The sequence below is a fragment of the Protopterus annectens genome, chromosome 3.part1, assembly GCF_019279795.1.
Source record: "Protopterus annectens isolate FY-2018-M chromosome 3.part1, PAN1.0, whole genome shotgun sequence".
NCBI lineage: Eukaryota > Metazoa > Chordata > Ceratodontiformes > Protopteridae > Protopterus > Protopterus annectens.
Genome location: NC_056732.1, coordinates 200459519 through 200484375, shown reverse-complemented (window position 1 = coordinate 200484375; position 24857 = coordinate 200459519). Strand labels below are relative to the sequence as shown.

The 24857-nt window shown below is 43.3% G+C and overlaps 1 protein-coding gene across 4 annotated transcripts in view; it reads left to right on the top strand.

The window, feature by feature from the left end:
* Positions 1 to 24857, top strand: part of CUL2 (cullin 2) — a 2069186-nt gene that overhangs the window by 1508416 nt on the left and 535913 nt on the right. For all 4 annotated transcript variants that reach the window (XM_044066711.1, XM_044066712.1, XM_044066710.1 and 1 more), the window contains one exon: positions 4427 to 4579. In XM_044066711.1, coding sequence (XP_043922646.1) covers positions 4427 to 4579 — 153 coding nt within the window. The remainder of the gene's footprint in view (positions 1 to 4426; positions 4580 to 24857) is intronic.

Genomic DNA, 24857 nt, shown 5'->3' with positions numbered 1-24857 from the left:
ATTTTCTAAGGTTTTTTGTGGTTGGGCACACTGTCAGTTTTCTGCATTACCATTTGGATTATCTGTTGTTCTATGGGTATTGACAAAGTGTTTAGCTCCAGTAATAGCCCAATGCAGACTGCAGGGTATTTACATTTCCTTATTTAGATTACTTACTTGTATTTGCGGTTGGGTGGGCGTTCGAAAGACATGCATAAATGGGCATGCCTTCGTTGAAGGTTGAACGTCGAGCTGGCACCTCGGTGTTCATGAAAATCTACTGCCAATCAGCGGACCGGAGTTCCGCTGTGGTGACCCCTAACCGGGAAAAGCCAAAAGACAACAACAGCTTCTATTTGCAGACTGTGTCAGTGTCAGAAGTCCCTTATATGGGTAAGAAACCTCCTTACCAATCTAGGATTTCAGGTCAACATTCAAAAATCCTCCTTGGCTCCTTTCTAAAGGATAGTGTTCATAAACTACTTTCTGGATACCTCCTTGCAAAAGGCATTTCTTCCTCATGAAAAAGTAGATTTGTACCTGGAATTATTCTTGATTTTCGCCATTTGTTCCCAGACATCTGCAAGAGAATACCTCAGGATATTAGGGTTTATTCAGTGGTTTATGAAAACAGTATGGTCCCAACATCTTTACTCTCTGACATTTCAGATTCCATTGTTGGGTTTTATAAAAAGAAAATTGTTTTGACAGGGAGAACAAATGGCCTTAAATCCAGGTCTTCCTTTCTCTGTGATAACCCTGGCTCAGTCATTAACAACCGATGCATCGGATTTTGCATGGGGGACAGTGTCATTGGGGGTAAAAGTACAGAGCTTGTGGAACAAATCAAAACATGTCAATGTCAGAGATGTTAGCTGTTGTTCATGCTCTCAATTCTTTGCATCATCTGTGGTCTAGAGGATTACTTCAGGTGATCAGAGACACAACAGTGATGCGTTACATAAACAAGTAGGGGAATACCAAATCCTACTGCCTGTGCAGGCTGGCTATGATAGTTTGAGAGGTAGCACATTTTAACCGTCCAGGCTTCTTGGTTCAGTCAGAGCAAAATGTTATGGCAGATGAGCTGAGCAAGACCAGGATAGATGCTCACAAGTGGAAATTAAATGTTGGGGTCTTCCAGGAATTGATCCAGTTACGGGAACTTTTTAAATAGATCTGTTTGCCACTTTTCAAAATTGGCTGATGAAAAACGTCTACTCTATGACTCCTTGCATACTGACTAGGTAAATAAATGTGTTTTTGTTTCTTTGGACAGGGATGTTCCAGTTTGCTGTTTCACCTTTCCACTGATTGCCAGGGTCATTCTGAATATTTAGAAGGACTCTTCAGAAATCAATGTGGTGACCCACTTTTAGCCCAGGCAACAGTGGTTCTTCCTTCTTATGGAATTGGCCTATTGCTTCCTTACACAGTGGCTCTAATCACCCTAGACAAGAGTTGATTGATACATCCCAACCTCAAGCGACCACAGCTAACTGCCTGGATGATTCAGTTTTGATAGCTTTTAGGCAGCTGTTTGTTTTGCGATGATGTGCAACAGATGTTAAAAGAGGCAAAGAAACCTGCTACTAAGAAATCCTGTATTGTTAAATGGAAAATGTTTATTAGTTGGTGCAACATTAAGAACCAGAGCCCACACTGGCTTTTCATATTCCTCTATTAGTCTTCAACTTTTGGTCATTTCAGCATGCATGCTCATGGATTCTTCCTTTTCATCACAATCTCTGTTCAAGATATTCTTGAAAGGGTTTTACATATATGTCCACTTAGAAAATGTGGCACCTATATGGGACTTTATTTTTTCTTAGAAAAGTTAACTTTCCTTCCTTTTGTACCAACTCATCAGGATGATTTACAGTTCATTGTATCAGATACAGTGTTTATTGATTGCTCTGGCATCTGCAAGAAAAATAACTGAGATGGTAGGTCAACACTACCTGGTATTTCTTATAGACAGGGCTTCTTTGAGAACAAATCCATCATTTATACCTAAAGCAGTTTCATTGTTTGCATTAAGTCAAACCATTCATCTCATTATCTTCTTTCCTGAACCTAAAATCCAGGGAGAAAAGAAATTTCTTACTCTGGATGTGCTTAGGCAGCTTAGGTATTATCTTGAAACAAAGTCTTTCAGGAAGGCTAAACAGCTGTCTATTTCATGTGAAGGTAAAAAAAAATGTCAACCTGTGTAAAATAGGCTTTTTCTCGATGCTTGTCTCTTGCTATTTCTTTTTGTTATTCCTGCCATAATCAGATACTTCTAGGCAGGGTCAAGACCTTGGAATTTTGGAAAGGGGTGGACTCTAGAAGTATTTTAGGTGCAACTACTTGGTCCTGTGTGCATACTTTTACAAAGTATTACAAACCAGATTCATTCCAGGTCTAGAAGTACCTTTGCTAGGACAGTACTCCATGGTTCTCTGGACATTTATCCTTCCTCATCCAATTCTACCCATACACTGCAGCTACTGCAGCAGTGATTATGATAAACATAGTACAGATGTGTAAGTAAACTTACAGTAACAGTAGATGTTTGAATATATCTGTGCTGCTTGGAGACGGTCCTTACCTTCACCTTGTCAGGGTAAAGTTGTGTATATTTATCCCTTTCCTTACCTATCTTGTCAGGACCATAGCATCCTTTTTTTCAGTTGGCAAGAAAGTTCTGAAGCTTTTTGATATATATATATATATATATATATATATATATATATATATATATGCACACACACACACACACACACACACACACACACACACACACACACACACACACACACACACACACAGAAAAATTGTGCCAACTTGCTGAAAGTTTGTAGAGAAACTGAAATGTGTATCCTGGATTCCTGAAACTTAAGTGCATATCTTAGCATTCTTCTGTAAGATGTTAGGTCACGAGCAGGTGGAATGCAGTCAGCTGAAAGACAGCCTTTAGAAAATGCATTTCTGGTGTCCATTATTTCATAGCTAAGAATTTATACATTACAGGTTGTCTGAAATGAAGAATCCTTCAGTTTTTCATAAGGATGAGGTCACTTTTCTGTTCTAGCCCACAATTACTGCTCAGTTTTGCACTGAAGGTCTGTATACCTGCCAATGCATTTCCTGTAAAAGGCCACCCAGAAGAAGCTTTTTTTCATCACGTTTGAGCACCAAGGTACTGCCTTGTACCTGTGTAGGTCAGGTGTATCAGGCAGACCAGGCAGCTTTTTTCATCTTTCCCAGGGGCAAGTATTGAAAATAAATATTAAAACAAACCATGTCTGTTTGGCTTAGGAAATGTTCCTTGGTACTGTTAGGCCTTCTTCCACTTCATGTATTTTTTCCTCAGCTGCATTCATCAGAGGACGGTTTGTGCAAGACTTATGCGTGACAATAGCCTGGTCCAGAGTTCAGACAATCACAGAATATTACAGGTTGGTCATAGCATCCAAAGCACAAGCAGGTGTTGGGAGAGCAGTCCTAAATGAACTGGCACATAGGAGGAGAAATACCAGTGCATTTGCTCATTGCATCGTACACTGCTGATTGTACTCTTTGCCAAAGACAGCTTACCTACGTATTTTGTCATAGCCCCATATGTCCTGGGCTGTTAATTCACTAGTTTGGACCATTATCCTCCAACCCTCTGTCTATCTCCTATGTCTCTCAAAGGGAGGTTGTTCTCAAGTTCTTGACTAAGTCTCTCCCTTTGAGCTGGAAAAAGTACTGCAGATGAACACTACACCCTTTTATTGATTCCTTTCTATCATCTTATTGACATCAGGATGATTATGAGGTGTGTCCTGACAGGCAGTGACTGCTGTGAAATGTATAGTGGCAAAATAATGCTTAGTTGCAGGAGATCCCTACATCTTGGACTGTTTTCTAAACACCCTGATGATGAGCTGGTATTTTGCATGTAGCAGCATATCCAGTCTTACAGAGCTGCTGTTTGCCAAGGGTCACCATGTAATAGGGATAGTCAAACATCAGTATGACCTTTTGTAATAGATGAAACAACATTTTATACTAATAAAAAAGAGGCATATTTTCAGGTTTTTCCCTTAGCCATCACTAAGCAAAATTTATTACAAACTGTACATAGTGGTAGCTAAAATGCTGTACCATGAATTGGGCACAGAGTTAATAATTTCCTTATCATATGTCCAGATATCTTTCATGGGTGGAACTAGAGAGGTTCATTTTTGGTTTAGCAAATTTTGCAACTAGTTACTTAAAGCTTTTGATTTTCAAATGTATTTTGTTTGCAACATTTTTGCAGATTATGTACTGCACATGTTAGTTACTTCTGACAGCCAGAGCACATCTTAAAATAAAATTCCAAAACAAATTCTAAAGAACTTGTCTTGTAACCATGATTTGTTATATTTATCTTTTGAAGAAAATAGATATAGCTACTGATATTGTTTCTTTATAGCAAGCCTGTGGTTATGAGTTCACAAGCAAGCTTCATCGAATGTATACAGACATGAGTGTCAGTGCAGACCTCAACAACAAATTCACTAATTTTACAAGAGGCCAAGAAAACTTCATAGATCTTGGAATAGGTTTTCAGATATATGTTCTTCAGGTAAGGTATTTTTAGTAATCTTGAATTTAATCTGATTCATAATCATCCAGAATTATTTTGTGTTATGTAAGTATTTCAGTTTGCTTCAGAAAAGTGTGTGCATGAGTACAGAATAGTGAAACCATCTATTTTGTTTGTTGTATTTCTGATTGAGCACTTGATAGTCTTTCTGTTTTCATTATATTAAGTAGTAAATCTTTTCATTTTTGTCAGTAGATTTTGTGGCTGCCCCATCCTATTTTTGAAATTAGATATCCCAACAAACAACTGTTATAGTATATTGTCACTTAAATGTAACTTTCTGTAAAACATTTCCTCTTTATTGTTGTCAGTGAGTATCAGATATGTTTTATATCCTTAGAGAAAAATGACTAAGTCAAAACTGTCTGTCACCTAACATTTTCCTTTTGCCTTGCTGGTAGTGACTGCATGACAAGGCTAGTATTTTTCCCCAGATTTTCTGTTGTCTGTGTTATCATGATTATTGTTATTTTATGTGCTGTTGTGTTAGGCATGTTAGGTATTTTTTTTACTTTTTTTTCCCCACGTTATTTCTTCTAGCAAATCTTAATATGATTTTTGATGCGTGTGCCTTTAGCCCAAATCAGCAGGAATCATTCTTAGTAGCCCATACAGTTTATTGCATCAAGTGTAAAAATGTCCCAGTTCTTGAGATCTTGCTTTGGGAATATTCCTTAAGGAGGTCCCAACATAAGGGATCCCCGTCACTCATCCTATGTCTGACAGACGTTTTGTGTAAAAAGTTCATAACAAAATCGATAGCTCAAAGACAGGATATTTTGAGTCCGATAGTGCTGTAGACAAAAAAAAAGTCAGCTGAAAAAAATATGGATAATTGTTTTGTTTAATAAACACAAACTTTAGCACAGACGTTTTTTTTCAAGTGTGTGTAGACAAATCCAATACACACAGATGATACAGAATGTATAGAATTATAACCTAAAACGTCATGATTTAAATAAAATCTATTTAACGCATTCCTTAAATAAATAAAGATAACATATAGACATTAATATATGTAAGCTATCATGCCATTATAATTCTCAAAGTAATCAAATAAAAATATGAATGAAATTCATAAACAAGAACGTGCAACCAAAAACAAGTTATATTAATTTTGCATTAATATTTACCTAATGGGTCATAGGTACTGTTTTTAACTGTGTGTACCATTTAGATGTTCTTCGTGTTTCACTGTTGCAGTCATCACACTTGGGTTATCTGCCTGCAGGTAGCCCTCAGTTGGCCCGAATACCAGAGACTTAGTATTTCTGCATAGGTTGCTGTCGCTCCAGGACTGGCGTCAGGTCATCAGGGGTATAACAACAGGCAGCCAACGCCATTACATCAGTTTTTCTTGCTGAGGAGCCCAAAGCAGAAGCAGTTTGCACAAGTGCCGGTTGGCCACTACATGAGTTTTTGTTTCTGAATTGAATCATCCTGAAGTCTTCTAAAGCTAAGTACCCCATTGGGGATCCTTTCTTCTTGCTCTAACCAATGTCAGAAAAAGTTAACAATTGTCTCGCCTGTGGAAAGCAAATACCACACCAAGATTTCCATTCTTACTGCATCACCTGTTTAGGCCCAGACCACGATGTACCTCGCTGTCGGTTTTGTACCTTGTTCAATGCCCAAACTATTCGGTGTTGAGCCCTTATTGTCACTAAATACTTTCCATCTCATTCTCCATATTCCGAAATGACTTCAGTAAGCCATCCAACTACCGATCTTCCAAAAAAAAGTAAGGATAAAGACAGAGACAGACCGCACAGGTCCAAAACTGCCAACAACGCTTCTGTTAAGCTAGTCACCAGTTCGCTGGTACTCAGGTGCTTTCGCAGCCCCTGATGCTGGCTTCAGTGGATTCACAGGCTGCTACCGAAACCTGTTTGGAGTCCGGTATGCCGCGAGACTCTCCTTCGACTATGGAACCTGCAGATGTCTCTACCTTGGATGGATCCAGAGCCGCTGAGTAGGCACCGGCTTCTGAGGAAGTTTTTCGCACTACTGATATTCGACACAAACCGATGACTTCTTTCATGTCTTCAGTTCTGTCTAAAACTACCGAGTTTCTAAGGCCTATAGTACGAGCTACGCCTAAAAAAACAATGACCCAAACTCAAGCACCTGCTTCCTTGCCACAACACCAAATGCTTAAAATGGCAGAATACCTGATTATGCTTATTAGGGGAAGCCAGCCTTCCCCTGCTAAGAGAAAAAGAGACGTGTCCCCAGCAGCTTTAACAAAACCCAGAGTTCAACGACTCTGAGGTATCTGATTATGAAGACATGCCTTTATCTGCTTATGAGGATTCAAATTCAGAGGAATCCATACCCTCTGCTTCTCCTCCAGAGGATTTTTCTTTTGGTGAAACCTTACATACTTTGAGAGCATTTCCACTGGGAATGCAAAAACTATCCTCAGTCCAAAAAGAGACTCAGAGAATTTCTAGATTTGCCACAACATAGACCTTTAGCAATACCCCCAGTTCTAGATGTTGTGGATGATGTCTTTATGGAATCCATTCTAACTCCTGATACTTTACCCCCTGGTCCTAGGAAATTAGACAGGTACTACAAAGTTCCTGACTCTCACAAATTCCTTTTCAAAAATCTTACTGCTGACCCAGAGGTCATCTCCCAGGGGCCTAAAAGTATCAAAGCAGCTACAGCTAAAAATCCCACCCCTTCAGACAGGGATTCCAGAGCTTTAGACAGATGGGGTAAAAAACTATACACCTCTGCAACTCTCGCCATTAGGGCATAGAATTGCCAGTTTCACATGCTGAAGTACCAGCAACATATTATGGAACTTGTGGAGCAAAAATTAGCCATCTTTGCAGACTGTGCAGAAAATAAAGCATTACAAGAACTCATGCATTCTGCAAGCCAAATCAGCAAGCATACTTTGTAGTGCAGCTTTGACGTCCTAGAAGCATCTTGCAGGGCAACATTCATTGGTTCTCTACTGAGAAGGCATGCTTGGCTTAAGGAGTAGACCTTGCCAGACCATGTCAAATCAAAATTGCTAGATGCTCCTTTGAACAAGGATAATTTGTTTGGCACCAAAGCAGAAGAGGTTCTTAAAAAGAAGGAAGAAAAAGCTAAATCTATGCAGTCAGTCAAAGAATTCTTGCAAGTACAGCCTCCTAGATTCGGTAGGCATTGCCCCTAGAAACATTGGTCCTTTTCAGCCCCCTCAAGGCCATCTCAAACTAGATCCAGGGGAAACAGACCCCCCCAGACTGCAGTCTCAGGGTATGCAGAGATCTAAGCAATGGAGTTCCTCCACTTCAAAAACAGGGAGTACTAACCCACCCCCTTACAGAAAGAATTCACAATGACTTCTCAACTCCTCTCCTCACCACTGCCCAACTGCTCGTGCCCCCTAGGAGAAAAACTTGCCTATCGTGCAAAAAACTGGACTTCCATCACCAAAGACCGATGGGTCCTCAACATTGTATCCCAGGGGTACAAGTTTTACTTCCACTCCCTGCCAACCCCAAAAGGGTTCCCAGATCTACCTCCAAACCAGTGGGCAGAGGCACAAAACCAAGTTCAATCCCTGCTCTCCATAAGGGCAATGCAACCTGTTCCTGCAGAACAGATAGGTCAAGGGTACTATTCCAGACTTTTCTTGGTACACAGAAAAGAGGGAACTTGGCTCCCAATCCTAGATCTCTCCATTCTAAACACCTTCCTGGTGGTACCAAAATTCAAAATACCCTTCAGCAGCTGCTTCCTATGCTGGCCAAAGATGTCTGGTTAGCCACCCTAGACCTAAAAGAAGCCTATCTGCACATCCCTATCAGGGACTCATGCAGGAAATACCTACACTTCAGGGCAGGATCTATGCATTATCAGTTCTCTGCACTTCCCTTTGGCTTATCCACTACTCCCAGACTATTCACAAAATGCCTGGCTCTAGCCATTGCATACTGCAGACAGGGAAAAAAATCAAATTTACCTGTACTTGCACGACTGCCTGATTCAGGCAGACAGTCAGGAAATACTGCTGCAACAGTTGACATTTGTAAAGAAACCTTATAACCTCCCTGGGGTACACTATCAGCGAAAAAAAATCAAAACTAGTCCCAAGTCAAAAGATCTATTCCTAGGAGCAAGCTTAAACACAGCATCCCAGATGACATTCCTTACTCCAGAAAAACAAGCCTATCTGACAGGCTGCCTCACTCAAATGGCCACCAGAACCCAGCTATTCACAAGGATAATCCTGCGGGCCCTAGGGTTTATGGCCTCTTGCATTCTACTAATTCCATATACCAAACTGCATATGAGGAAACTTCAGTGGTACTTAAAAAGTCTTTGGTGCCAACATTCTCAGGACCTGGAAACTGTCATTCCTATCATACCTTGTCTAAGGACAGAGTTTCTTTTGTGGGCAGCAGGATGCGTCCACAACAACGGACTTCCCTTTACTCAACCCCACGCTGCCCAGACCCTAACCACAAACACATCATACTATGCCTGGGAGGCACACCTGGATGACAAGTGCATTCAGAGCCACTGGAGCCCAAGTCAAGTTCATCTGCACATCAGCCAAAAAGAGATGCTAGCTGTCCAGCACGCTCCAACAGCTTTCAGATCCCTACTCTCACCAGGGCACTGCTAATAAAAACAGAAAACACCACAGATGTTCTTCGTGTTTCACTGTTGCAGTCATTACATTTGGGGTAATCTGCTGGCAGGTTGCCCTCAGTCGGCCTGATTAACAAAGTCTTGGGTCCTGCGCCGGTTGCTGTCCCTTCTTCCATGACGTCAGGTCGTCAGGGGTATAAAACATGCAGCCGACGCCATTACATCAATCTTTCTTGATGTGCGGTGCCCGAAGCAGAAGCCGTTTGCAAGGTCCGGTTGGCCGACTCCTGAAATTTTCGTTTTCAAGTTTCAGCTCCGAAGTCTTCAACTTAAAGCTAAGTACCCTGTTGGGGAAACTTTTCTTGCTCCTTAGCGATGTCAGTAAAAGTTAATAAATGCATTACTTGTGGAAAGCAAATACCTCATAAAGATTTTCATTTGTACTGTATTCCTTGCCTAGGCCCTGACCACGACGTAACTTACTGCCGGTTTTGTGCTTTATTTAATCAGCGCACTATCTGTTGTCGTTATATTTTTGCCCCTCATTATTTTGGTTCTTGGTTTAATTATCCAGAAATGTCGTCGATTAGCCATCCAGCTTCCAGGATTCCGAAAAAATGCAAAGATAAAAACAGAGACAAGCTATCGATGTCCAAAACTGCCGACGACGTTTCTCCTAAGCCAATCGCCAGTTCGCTGGTACTCAGTGAGGCGCTTTCGCAGCCCCTGATACCCGCTACTTCTGATTTGCAGGCCTCTACTGAGACCCATTCGGAGTCCAGTATGCCGCGAGATACTTCAACTATGGTACCCGCGGATGTCTCTACCTTGGATGGGTCCGGAGACGCTGTGCAGGTGCCGACTTCTGAGGGTGTATTCAGGCCTACAGACTTGCATATTAAAATGACACCTCCTTCATTACTAAGGCCTAAATCTCGATCCATGTCTAAAGAATTGATGCCCAGGTCACATGCTCAGGCCCCTATACTTAAAAAACAAATTATAACAATGGCTGAACATCTAATAACTCTAATCAGGGGTAGCCAACCCCTAACCCCCAAGAGGCCTAGGGCTGAGCTTGCTTATGAATCTGGATTCTGTTTCCTCTGACTCTTCTGGTAACATGGATTTGTCCATACCTACTTATGAGGATTCTGATGCAGAGGATTCCGTTCCCTCTGCTTCCCCTCCTGAGGATTTTTCCTTTGGGGAAACTTTGCATACTTTAAGGGAGCATTTCCACTGGGAAAGCCAGGAATTTTCTGATTCAAAAAAGAGGCTTAGGGATTTCCTTCTTCTACCTGATTCCCTGCTTCTGGCTCCTAGTAAACCTGAGAGATACTACAGGGTTCCTGAGTCCCACAAGTTCCTTTTCAAAAATCCTGTTGCAGATCCAGAAACCATTTCTCAGGGACCCAAGGGCATTAAGGCTTCTACTGCTAAAAATCCTACCCCTTCTGATAGAGACTCCAGGGTGCTGGATAGATGGGGTAAAAAGGTTTATACGTCTGCAACCTTGGCAATCAGAGCTTTAAACTGCCAATTTCATATGTTAAATTATCAACAGCATATTATTGGACTACTTAAACAGAAAATGATGTTGATTCCTGACTGTGTGGAAAATAAAGATTTACAGGATTTAATGCATTCTGCTGAACAAGTTGGAAAACATACTTTGCAATGTGGTTTTGATTCTTTAGAGGCCTCCTGCAGGGCTGCTGTTACTGGGTCTGTGCTAAGAAGGCATGCTTGGCTTAAGGAGCAATCTTTGCCTGATAATGTTAAAGCTAAATTGTTGGATGCTCCTTTAAATCAGGACCGCCTGTTTGACAGTAAGGCTGAAGAAGTTCTAAAAAAGATGGAAGATAAAGCTAAATCTGTGCAAACTGTTAAAGATTTCTTGCAAGTGCAAACTCCAAAATTTTGTAGGCACTGGCCTACTAAGAATTGGTCCTTTCCAGCCCCTTCCAGATCCTCTCAAACCAAACCCAGACACAGCAAAAAACCCAGGTTTCAGTCCCAGAGGACTGTCAGAACTAATCAGAAGGGGGCCTCCACTTCCAAATCTGGAAATAACAAGACACCCCTATAGTAAACAGTCTCAATGACTTCCTTTTAAAATTACCAAGCACTTATCTTTTAACCGCCCCTTGGGGGGGGGGGGGGATTGCTCTTCATGCAAAGAACTGGGAATTCATAACCCAGGACAAATGGGTTTTAAATAGTGTCCCAGGGATACAGATTTCATTTCCACACGTTGCCAACACCAAACAGGTGGCCAGACCTGCCCCCAAATCAGTGGGCAGAGGCTCAAAAAAATAGTACTTTCCCTCTTAAGCATGGGATCTATTCAACTGGTAGCAGAAGAGGAAAAGGGACAAGGTTTCTATTCCAGGCTTTTTCTGGTACCCAGAAAAGACAAATCAAGGCGTCCAGTCCTACTCTAAACACGTTTCTGGAGATTCTAAAATTCAAGATGCTGACTCTTCACCAGTTACTTCCTATGCTAGGTAAAGACGTCTGGTTGGCAGCTCTAAATTTAAAAGAAGCATACCTGCACATCCCAATCAGGGAATCTTGCAGAAGATACCTATGCTTCAAAGCAGGCTGCTTGCATTATCAGTTCTCTGCACTGCCCTTTGGCTTGTCTATTGCGCCCAGGGTATTCACAAAGAGCCTGGCTCCAGTTATTGCATTTTGCAGGCAAAGAAATATGCAAATATACCCATACCTGGATGATTGTCTAATTCAGGCAGAAAACCAGGGCATACTTCTAAATCATCTGGTGTTTGTAAAAAGGGTTCTAACTTGTCTGGGGTACACCATAAACGAAAAGAAATCACAACTGGTACCCTGTCAACAGATTCCTGGGTGCAAGCTTGAATACAACTCCCCCAGATGGCTTTCCTTATGCCAGAGAAGCAAATTCATTTGGTAACTTACTTCAAACAAGTGGCCACAAAAACCCAGCTATCTGCAAGACAAATACTGCAAGCCTTGAGGTTCATGGCCTCCTGCATTCTTTTAATTTCATATGCAAGACTGCATATGAGGAAACTACTGTGGTATCTAAGAAGTCTATGGAGTCAGCATTGTCACAGCCTGGAAACAATGATTCCTATCATACCGTGCCTACGCCTAGAGTTCCTATGGTGGGCAGAAGCCTGCCACCCAATCAAGGGACTACTATCATTCACATTACCCCCTGCCGCTCAAATCCTAACTACAGATGCATCAGACTATGCATGGGGGTGCTCATCTTGCAGGGAAGTACATTCAGGGCAAATGGAACCCAAATCAAATGCACCTACATATCAATCAAAAAGAAATGTTAGCTGTACAGAATGCTCTGACAGCCTTCAAGGACTACATTCTTCCAGGACAACTAATGGTAAAGACTGACAACACCACAGTTATGGGGGGGTACACATTCCTACCCCCTCTGCAGAGTAGTCATGTCATTGTGGAACACCACCTTGAGCTACCAAGTGCATCTACAAGCTCAATTCCTGCCAGGAAAATTGAATACACTGGCAGCTGGACTAAGCAGAAACCTCATGGACCCACACAAGTGGAAACTGGAACCACGGATTTTCAACATGTTGACAAGCGAATGGGGGAGCCCAGACATAGATCTGTTTGCCTCCCCCCAGAACTACCAGTTGGACAAGTTTTGCACAAGGATTCCCCACAAACAAGCCTGGAAAGTGGATGCCCTGTCCTTCAGCTGGAAAAACCTGTCAGTCTACGCCTTTCCCCCTCTGCCTCTGCTCTCCAGAATTGCTACTAAAAGTCAAACAGGACAAACCAAGGATGATTCTGATTGCTCCAGACTGGCCGTGCCAACACTGGTACACCCTCCTGCGCATTGTCACAAATATCTCCATGGCACCTGCCTTAGACCCCTTCCCTGCTGTCTTAGCAGGAGAACCAAATTCTGCACCCTCAGCTTCCAACATTGAACCTTGCAGCCTGGCTAATCCCTTAAAATTACCCTTATCATCCCTCAGCAAACCTGTGACGGATGTCATCTTGGAGGCGAGGAGACCTAGTACTAAAAAATCTTATGCTGACAAATGGGAAAGATTCTGTGCCTGGAACCAGTCTTTAGGAATGAGCACAGCAGCACCCAATTTACCTCAGATTTTGCAATATTTAACTGAGAGGCTTCAGAAGGGCCTGTCTTTTTCCTCCATTAAAATTCACGCCTCAGCTATTTCAGCTCACTGTAAAAAAAGAACCACCCCTCTGCTCTCATCCTCTGCTCAAGCAGTATCTCAGAGGGGCAAAAAACTTGAGACCACCTAGGAGAGCTACTACCCCTGCCTGGGACCTTAACTTTGTTTTGGAGAAACTCACTCTACCTCTTTTCGAGCCAGCTGCTACTGCAGACTTAAATTTTCTTTCTTGGAAAACAGCCTTCCTTTTAGCAATCACTTCAGCTAGAAGGATATCTGAATTACAGGCCCTTATGGCAATGGAGCCTTTCATCATCTTTCATGCGGACAGGGTATCTCTCAGGACCAATCCGTCCTTCATGCCCAAGGTGGTTTCCAGTGTGGCTCTTAATCAGGCCATTAATTTGCCAACTTTCTTCCCCAATCCACAGAACAAAGGGGAACGGATTCTGCATTCCTTGGATGTGCACAGACAACTAAGATTCTACTCGGACAGGACTAAATCTCAAAGAAAATCTGAACAATTGCTGGTAGCATTTGCTGCAGGGGCAGAGGGGAAGGCTATTTCAAAACAAACCATTTCTAAATGGATAAGCCATTGCATTAATTTCTGCTATAAGCACCATGGAAAACCTATCCCCCAGGGGATCAGATCTCACTCCACCAGGACTGCATCTAATTCTGCAGCCTTTCTCAGAGGTGTTCCTTCCAAGGATATCCTAGATGCTGCTACCTGGAGTTCTGTACATACTTTCACCAGGCACTGTCATTTACCGATTTTCTCTAAATCCAGAGCTGGCTTTGCCACTGCTGTCTTGCAGGGCCTTATAACTGGCCCTAATGCTGTTTAAACCCCTCCTCCCAACCATAGCTTTGGGAATCTACCCGAATGTAATGACTGCAACAGTGAAACACAAAGAACATAGTACAGTTGTGTACACTTACCATAAATGTAGATGTATGAGTGTATTCACTGTTGCAGTCCTGGTTACCCTCCCTCCAGCCCCCCTAGTTTTTCTGATTATGCTTCTCCTTTCCTTTACTATGCTTAAAAGCCTTTTTGGTGTATTTGCTTTTGGTTGGAGGGCATACCTTTGTGTTTTGTGTTTATTTGCTCCCCATTAGGGGGGCACCTGACATCTGGGGCAAGAAAAGCTGATGTAATGGTGTCGGCTACATGTTTTATACCCCTGAGACCTGATGTCATGGAAGAAGGGACAGCAACCGACACAGGACCCAAGACTTTGTTAATCAGGCCAACTGAGGGAAACCTGCCAGCAGATTACCCCAAATGTAATGAGTGCAACAGTGAATGCACTCAAACATCTACATTTATGGTAAGTGTACACAACTGTAGTTTATGTGGTACATCAACAAGCAGGGGGGAAGCCACTCTTACGCACTCTGCAGGCTAGCCATGGCCCTGTGGAACACGGCCCTGGACATGCAGGTCCATCTGCAAGCTCAGTTCCTGCCAGGCAAACAAAACTCATTGGCAGACGACTTAAGCAGAAATCTCTGCATCACCAGTCCAGAGCTGTATACCACAAGGCAAAGAAGTCTGTGACAAAGCATTCAGGTTAACAAGCTTGGCTTACCTTCACATAGTGTCATACTGTCAGCTAATTTTTTTTCTATTGCCAAAGACTTTCTCTTCAAATAAGAGACCGACCTCTGAGAATGTGCCTTACAATTCAAATGACCTGGGAGAGGTCCTGTGGAAAGGCTGTACTTTGGCGCCATTCACAGTTAGAAGTTGAGGTAGATGCAGTGTCCATATATTGAGACCTCTTGGATGTAACTAGTACTGGTATAAGGATAAAGACACTGTTCCTAAAATATAGATATGTGACACTGGCCGTAGTGCCTGGAGGATTTCTCAAAAAAAATTGTTGGTCATCAGTTAGAGTGGAAGTCTTGTGGTAAACTTCTTTATCCCCCCACAAACACCAAATATGCATATATGTACAGTGTTGGAAGATGACAGATTACAAGTGAGAGTACTTAACTCCATTGCTAGTAGATATTGCTTTCTCAGCAGTTTGTATTTTAGAACTAAAGCAATCTGGATTATTGGCTGATCCACTTGAGATTTCAGTCAGCAAGCTCGGTATACAGGCAGAGAACACTCTAGCAAAAATGTACATTACTAGCTGGGACCACCTATTTCTTATAATTTTCATCATCCTCCAGTTGACTTCGTCAAGCAGTGAAATTGCCTTTCCTAACCACCACTATGTTCTTTCTTACTAAAGCTGTTCATGTCGTGCTCGCTGCTTTTGAAAGCTTTTCATTAATTAGTATGCTTTAATTGTTTAATACATTGCATTCTTAGTTCTTTACTTCTTTAAATAAAAAAAGTATTTTTGATGAATTTTGCATTATATTTCTTATTTTCCCTCACTTCTGAGAAGTTCAGTTCTTGTAGTCTTTCAGTACAAACACAACACCTGCATGTATTGTTTTGTTGAACCAAGCAAGACATCTTTCAGAAAATTACTACCCTTGCAAGGTTTTCAATGAGACAGCCTTGTGTTGTTTACTTGTGCATTTAAAGACTGCTTTTGTAAGCTGTGTAGCTGAGTTTATTTGAATATTTTGAGAAGATGAGCGACAGTACAGATACAGAAACTCCTTATTATACTCGCTGAACAATAAAAATGAAGAAATTCCTGAAAGATTAAAATTGTTTTTCAAGAGGATTGTAGTTAAAAACTGATCCAGTTAATCTCATGATTATATGGACCAATGGTACGGCCCTCTGTTTGGCTCACTAGCATTACACAGATGATCACTCACCAGAAGAGGTTCTGAAGTAGCTGCCATTACTAAGGTGTGGAGCCAGGCTTTTCCTAGTGTGGAAAAATGGATGTTCATCATTAGAGCACTGCTGCAGTATCCTGTGCTATATGGGTTATAACTTGCACAGGATATAATGACCAAACCACTTCCATAGCTTTAGTGTACCTTCCACACAGACAGCAGGCTGGTGATGGCTTGAGCAAACAAGGTAGAAAGTCAGCAGTCTGAGCACCAAGCCCTTCAGAGCATTCCTACTGCCAAGCAGCAGTCCCCTTGCAGGTTTTAGAGGATTGATAGTTGTCTAATATTTGTCCATTGCCCCTTCAGGGGGAAAAAGTCTTTTCACATTTATTTTTTCTGAGAAAAGCAGTAGTTTTGTGAAAGACATGTTTAATTGTTGCTATAACTATTTAATTTTTATGTTGCAATTTTTGTGACTGTTAAGTCAATTAACCTGAGTAAATTATTTTTTAGTCTGGGAAGAGTATGATGATGTCCTTCAAGGATGCATCTGCAGTCCTAACATATGGGTTGTCCTGCCTCAGGCAGCCCTTCGGTTGGCCGGATTCCAAAGTCTGGGTCTGGCCTCGGCTGATGTCGCACTTCACCCGATGTCATAGCTGCTGGGGTATAAAGGCATCAGCCGACGCCATTTTCCCCAGTCTTTCTTGCCGCGTGGTGCCCGAAGCAGAAGCTGTTCGCAAGTGCCGGTCGGTCAGATCCAGAGATTTCTACTACCGAAGACTTCTAAAAAAGCTAAGTACCCCGTTGGGGACTCTTTCTTGCCTCAGCCGATGTCAGACAAAGTAAATAATTGTTTAACTTGTGGGAAACAAATACCTCATAAGGATTTCCACTCTTACTGCCTTCCTTGCTTAGGCCCAGACCACGACGTATCAGCTTGTCTAGCCTGTGCTTCCTTCAACCGACGGACGCTTAGACGTCGGTCGGAGTTTGCAGAGGAGTTTTTTGGTCCCGCTTTTGCATATAAAATGCCGTCGGAGACTCCGACTACACAATTAGCTAAAAAGCGCAAGGAAAAGGACCGACACTCGCGGTCCGCGGTTTCGGCTGAAACCACTGTTAGGCCAACCGCGAGCGTCTCGGTTTCGGCTGAAACAGAGTCCTCGGTTCTTCCTTCGGCCGAAAGCATGCCTCCGATAACCGAGGCCTCACAGAGCATGGCTGAATCCGCTACTGAAATTACTGCTACAGAAGCAGGCACCCAGGATTTGTCAGACACTATTCCTTTAGACATTTCTACCCCTGCACGTGGGGCTGCTAGACCCCCTGCTTCTATGTCTATCAAGGCCTTTTCCAGGGCTAAAGCAGCTAAATCTTCTAAGGCCTTACCTACAAAAGCTCCCTCACACAGGCCTACCTCTAGTTCCCAGATACTCAGCCTGGCTGAGGATCTTTTTTCTTTGATCAGGGGATCCCAACCTCACCCAGACAGGGCCTCTCAACCTCCTCCAGATAAGAGGCCTAGGACTGAACCCCCTGAACCTGTCTCTACAGACTATTGCTCGGATGACTCAGATATTTCAGACCATCAGGAAGGCCCATATTCTCCTTATGAGGATTCTGATGCAGAAGACTCCATTCCTTCTGCTTCTCCTCCTGAAGAATTTTCTTTTGGGGAAACCCTACACTCTATGAGGGAACACTTTCAATGGCAGGGCCAGGATTTTTCAGATTCAAGGAAAAGGCTAAGGACTTTTTTACACTTACCACAGCATAGGCCTTTAGCCATTCCTCCAGTACTATCAGTTGTTGATGATGCATATAATGATGCCAGTTCTGCCCCTGATTCTCTTCCTCCGGCCCCTGCCAAGCCTGACAGATATTACAGGGTCCCGGACACACACTACCACTTGTATAAGGCTCATGTTGCAGACCCAGAAACCATTTCATAGGGCCCTAAAGGTGTGGCAGCTGCCTCTGCCAAAAACCCTCTTCCCTCTGAAAGGGAGTCTAGAGCATTACAGAGATGGGGTAAAAAGGTTTATACATCTGCTACTCTTTCGGCCAGGGCCTTAAACTGTCAGTTTCACATAATTCAGTACCAGGAATTTTTGTTAGACCAGCTAAATAAAAAACTGTCCTCTCCTGAACCTATAGACCGCAAGTCCCTTCAGGATTTGGTACATAACTCTCAGCAGGTCAGTAATCATTTCTTAAAATGTGGCTATGATGCACTGGAGGCTTCCTTTAGATCAGCTATGACTGGAGCAGTGATTCGAAGGCATGCCTGGTTAAAAGAGCAATCCTTACCAGACCATGTTAAGTCAAAACTCCTAGATGCTCCTATGGAGAAACAAAGTTTGTTTGGCTCCCCTGCACAGGAGATTCTAAAGAAAGTGGAAGAAAAAGCAAAATCTGTCCAAACAGTCAAGGATTTCTTACAGGTCCAACCTCCCGAGGTTTAGCAGAAATTGGCCTTTGAAGAATTGGTCCTTTCCAGACACCTCCAGAGCACAGAGAGGCAGAAATAGACGCCCAAGAGGCAGAGGTCAATCTAGGGGTGCCTACAGGGGACGTCAGTGGCAACCTGCCAACCAGAGAAGTGCTGCCACAGCTGCAACTACAACCACTTCCACAGGACAGACACAATGACTTGGCTCTGGTTCCGCCTACAAGGGAACAACTGGAAGCACCCCTGGGCGGAAAGCTAGCCTTATTTTCCGACAACTGGCATTGCATTACAGGAGACAAATGGACTTTACAAACAATAGATAAGGGCTACAGGTTTCACTTCCACACTCTACCAAAAAAGAGAGGAATGCCAAACCTTCCACCAAGCCAAAAAACAGAGGCTCAAAAACAAATCAACAACTTACTAAGGATGAGAGCTATAGAAAAGGTACCACCTGTGGAACAAGGCCAAGGATTTTACTACAGACTATTCCTTGTACCAAGAAAAGAAAATCAATGGAGACCTATTCTCGACTTGTCCGCACTGAACACATATCTCATTGTTCCAAAATTCAAAATGCTGACCCTCCAGCAACTTCTTCCCATGCTGGGCAAGGAGTCTTGGCTGGTGACTCTAGATCTCAAGGAGGCATACCTGCACGTCCCTATACGACCAGATTGCAGAAGACACCTCAGATTTCTTGCAGGATCAGAGCATTATCAATTCTCAGCATTGCCCTTTGGCTTATCTACTGCGCCCAGAGTATTCACGAAATGCCTGGCATCAGTAATTGCTCATTGCAGGCTTCAGGGAATTCAAATTTACCCATACCTGGATGACTGCCTAATACAAGCGGACAACAAGACAAAATTAACAAAAGATTTGGCAAATGTCATACAACTGTTGCAAGCCTTGGGGTACGCAGTCAACATTCAAAAGTCAAGGCTAGTATCATCCCAAAGGATAACTTTTTTGGGTGCAGAACTGGATACAACAACTCAGATGGCTTTTCTCACAGAAGAAAAACAAAAGCAACTACCAGTCTATTTCATGGCATTAACAACGCAAACTCAGCTTACTGCAAGGAAAGTCCTGCAAGCCCTGGGTTACATGGCATCCTGCATAATATTGATCCCGCATGCCAGGCTGCATATGAGAAAGTTGCAATGGTACCTAAGGAATGTATGGTCTCAACACAAGCATAGTCTAGAAGCCCAGATTCCAATAATTCCATGCCTGAAAAAAGAATTCCTGTGGTGGGCTCAGGCCTGTCAGATGAACAGAGGATTGCCTTTCCACAAACCACATCCAAGCCAGACCATCTCCACGGACGCCTCAGACCTAGGCTGGGGGGCACACATGGAGGACAAGTGTATACAAGGCCTATGGACCCAAGACCAGCTGAATCTACACATAAATCTAAAGGAGATGCTGGCAGTGAAACATGCAATCCAGGCATTCAGACCATTCCTCCAACAAGGTCACCTGCTGATAAGGACGGACAATACCACAGTCATGTGGTACATCAACAAACAGGGAGGTACACACTCATATCCTCTATGCGGATGGCAATGGACCTGTGGAATTTGGCCCTGAATCTCAACATTCAACTACAGGCCAGATTTGTACCAGGAAAATAAAATTCACTAGCAGACACCTTAAGCAGAACTACCACGGATGCTCACGAATGGATGCTGCATCCAGATATCTTCAAAACCATAACAAAGAAATGGGGAATGCCAGAGATAGACCTGTTCGCCTCCCCACACAACCACCAATTGAAGAAATTCTGCTCAAGAGCATACCACCCCCTTGCCTGGAGGGTGGACTCCCTTTCCTTCAGCTGGAAAAACCTGACAGCATATGCATTTCCACCTCTTCCTTTGATGTACAAAGTCCTACTGAAGATCAGAGAGGAACAGCCAAAGGTAATCCTGATAGCTCCAGACTGGCCAAGGCAACATTGGTACCACTACTGAGAAGCATGTCTCGGACACACTCATGGCCTCTACCTCTATGTCCCTTACTTCTAACACAGAACAACTACAGGACCCTGCATCCAAACTTGAAAACACTGCAGCTAGCTGCTTGGAATATTGCATAAAACAAAATAAACCAGATTTATCTCAGAGGGTTAAGGACATTATCCTGGAGGCACGCAGACCCTCCACAAGGAAAACTTATTCAGCCAAATGGAAAAGATACCTCATTTGGAGTGCAGCAAAGGGAGAAAATGTCTCATTGGCAAACAGCACACATCCTGGAATACTTAGCAGAACTGTTCCACAATGGCCTGTCCTACTCCTCCATTAAGATTCATGCATCAGCAATTTCAGCAGAGTACAACATGGATCCTCCTGTCTTCTCTCATCCTCTACTCAGGCAGTTCTTGAGAGGAATCAAAAATGTAAAGCCTCCAAGGAAACCACCTTTACCTACATGGGATCTCAACTTTGTGCTGGAAAAAATAACACTTCCCCCTTTTGAACCAGCAGCAACAGCAGACTTACAGTTCTTATCTTGGAAAACTGCTTTCCTGCTAGCAATCACTTCAGCAAGAAGGGTATCTGAGTTACAGGCATTAATGGCAGTACAGCCTTTCCTTATCTTCCATCAGGATAGAGTGTCTCTGAGAACTAATCCTACTTTTATGCCAAAAGTGGTCTCCAGGGTATCATTGAACCAAGCGATTCATTTACCTACATTCTTCCCCAACCCACAGAACAGGGGAAAGACTACTACATACCTTGGATGTGCACAGACAATTACGCTACTATCTGGACAGAACTAAGACCAACAGAAAAACTGACCAGCTTCTGGTAGCATATGCAACAGGAGTGCAAGGAAAAGCAATTTCAAAACAGACAATCTCAAAATGGATAGGAAATTGCATTAGATTTTGCTACTCTTTTCATGGAAAGACAACTCCTGAAAATATCAGGCCTCACTCCACAAGAGCTACAGCCACCACTACAGCTTTCCTACGAGGAGTGGCTACCAAAGACATTTTAGAAGCTGCTACTTGGAGCTCCGTGCATACATTTGCCAAGCATTATAATCTTCCTTTATACTCCAGATCCCGAGCAGGTTTTGCAACTGCTGATGTTCTTCGTTCCACATTGCTGCAGTCCTTACTATTGGGTAGTCCGCTGTCCAGTCGGCCCGAATACCAGAGTATATGGCTGACGTCGGTCAGGGCGCATTAGACTGGCGTCATGCGTCAGGGTACTAATGCGCATGACCGACGTCATATCCTCAGTCTTTTTTGCCGCATGGTCCGATGCAGAAGCAGTTTTGCGAGTGCAGGTTGGCGTTCTGAAATATTTCCGAAACCGGAGTTTCAGACCGAATCAGAGTTGGCTAAGTACCCCGTTGGGGAACATTTTGGTTTTTTCTTGCCTCAGTATTTACCGGATGTCAGAAAAAGTGAATAACTGTATTTCTTGTGGGAAACAGATACCTCATAGGGATTACCATACCTTGTGTATACCTTGTTTAGGGCCTGAGCACGACGTTGTTGGTTGCGCTCTTGTGCTAGGTTTAACAAACGCACTATTAAGAGGAGGTTAGACTGTGCCAGGTTAGTGTTTGGGAAGCGTTGCAATTATAAAATGCCGTCGGATGCTCCGGCGCCGCTTCATCAAGAAGCGCAAGGACAAAACAGCGAAGCCTAGGGTTGATGAACCGGCAGTCCCGGACGTCGGTTCTTTAGAAGGCTCAGTGGAGCCAGAGGTTTTGCCAGGAGTTTCTATGGAGTCTCAGGCAGAAACTTTACTGTTACAGGATGTGCCTTCTCAGGAGGTAGGCCAGGCTGAGGGGGCTTCGCAGGTAACTGTTCTTCCCTCTCTTCCCAAGGTAGTTAGAGCCTCTCCTTCTGTTGCCAAAACTTCTTTGAGAGGTAGGCCAAGTTCAGCTTCAGTGGGGGCTTCTCCTAGCATTTCGGGTTCTGTACCTAAGAAATATATGCTTAAAATGGCAGAAGATTTGATTACTATGATTAGAGGTTCTATGCCCCCTCCTGATAAGAGGCCCAGGGTGGAACCGGAGTTTGATAGTTTTGAACAGTGTTCAGAGGCTTCTGAGTCTTCTGTGGAAGATTTGCAGGAGTATCCTCCTTATTCTGATTCTGATGTGGATGATTCCACTCCTACAGCTTCTCCTCCTGAGGATTTCTCATTTTCAGAGACTCTGCATTCCATGAGGGAGCACTTTAAATGGGAAGGCCAGGATTACTCTGATTCCAGGAAAGGCTTAGGGAATTCTTGTTTTACCCCAGCATAGGCCCTTAGCTATACCTCCTGTGTTGAATGTGGTGGAAGATGTTTTGCAGAGGCTTCCCTGAACCCTGACTCTTTGCCTCCTGCTCCTGTTAAACCCGATAGGTACTATAGGGTGCCTGAAGCTCATAAGTATTTGTTTAAGAGTCCTAGGGCGGACCCAGAAACTGTTTCTCAGGGGCCTAAAGGTGTTAAGGCCTCTGTGGTTAAAAATCCTGTTCCCACTGATAAAGAGGCAAGGGCTTTGGATAGGTGGGGAAAGAAAGTGTATACTTCTTCCACTCTAGCCATGAGGCGTTGAATTGTCAGTTTCACATGCTAAAATATCAAAATTATCTCCTTTCACAATTGAAATCTAAGGTGGATGCTTTGGCGGAAGGTATTGAGTGTATAGAGTTGCTGGATTTGGTTCATGTGTCTGAACAAGTGGGTAAGCATTCTTTGCAATGTGGTTTTGATGCTGTACAGGCCTCCTCGAGGGTGGCTGCCACTAGTTCTGTTCTTCGCAGGCATGCCTGGTTGAGGGATCAGAATTTAGCTGAGCATGTTAAGACAAGGATTTTGGATGCTCCTTTACAGTCTGATGTGTTGTTTGGTTCGCCTGTGGAAGCAGTTTTAAAGAAAATGGAGGACAAAGCTAAGTCTATGCAAACTGTTAAAGATTTTTTGCAGGTGCAGCCACCGAGGTTTAGTAGAAATTGGCCTGCTAAGGGGTGGACATATCCTGCTTATGATTCCCAGTCTAGGGGTAGGTCTAGACGTGGTAGGGGCAGAGCTCAAGGTTCTTTTAGGCCTAGAACAGGAGTTCACCTGCTCAGACTTCTGGTGAGGGCAGGGGTCAGTCCTTTCGTAAACAGACCCAATGACCTGCCTTTTCAGCTGCCAGTAGATTCTCGTCTGGTAGCTCCTTTGGGAGGAAGACTGTCTCTTTTCAAAGGAAATTGGGATTTAATTACTCAAGACAGATGGGTGTTGGATATCATTCACCACGGTTACAGGTTTTATTTCCATACAATGCCTCCTTTCAAAGGCATGCCAGACGTTCCTCCTCCACAAAGAAAAGAGGCTCACAAGCAAATTTCTCAGTTACTCCAGATGGGGGCCATTCAGCCAGTTCCTGTATCAGAAAGGGGCCTAGGATTTTATTCTCGCCTGTTCCTAGTACCAAAGAAGGGAAGCACGTGGAGACCAATTTTGGATTTATCTCTCCTCAACACTTATCTGGACATTCCCAAGTTCAAGATGTTGACGTTACAACAGCTTTTACCTCTGCTGGGCAAAGATCACTGGATGGTAACTTTAGATCTCAAGGAAGCTTACCTTCATGTGCCTATAAGGCTAAGTTGCAGGAAGTATCTGCGGTTTCGAGCTGGAAATTCTCATTATCAGTTCTCTGCATTGCCCTTTGGCTTATCTACTGCCCAGAGTATTCACAAAGGTTCTGGCTCCAGTGATAGCATACTTCAGGCTACAAGGAATTCAAATCTATCCTTACTTGGGCGACTGCCTGATTCTGGCTCAAGAAAAGGAAGACCTTCTACAGCATCTGGAATATGTTATAGCAGTGCTAAGATGCCTAGGGTATTCTGTGAACGAAATAAAGTCCAGTCTAGTACCCTCTCAAGACATGTGCTTTCTGGGTGTGAGACTGAATACAGCAGCCCAGATGGCCTTTTAACCCCGGACAAACAAAAGAGTCTATCACTTTACTTCCATCAACTATCTCATCAGTCCGTGCTGACTGCAAGGACAGTCCTTCAAGCATTAGGGTTCATGGCATCTTGTATTCTGGTGCTTCCCACTGCCAAACTGCATATGAGGAAGCTACAATGGTATCTCAAAATGTATGGACACAGCACTGCCAGGATTTGGACACTGTCATTCAAATAATACCTTGCCTTCAAAAAGAATTTTTGTGGTGGGCTCAGGAATGTCACCTAAACAAGGGACTCTCTGTGACCCGGCCAGAGGCGAGTCAGATTTTA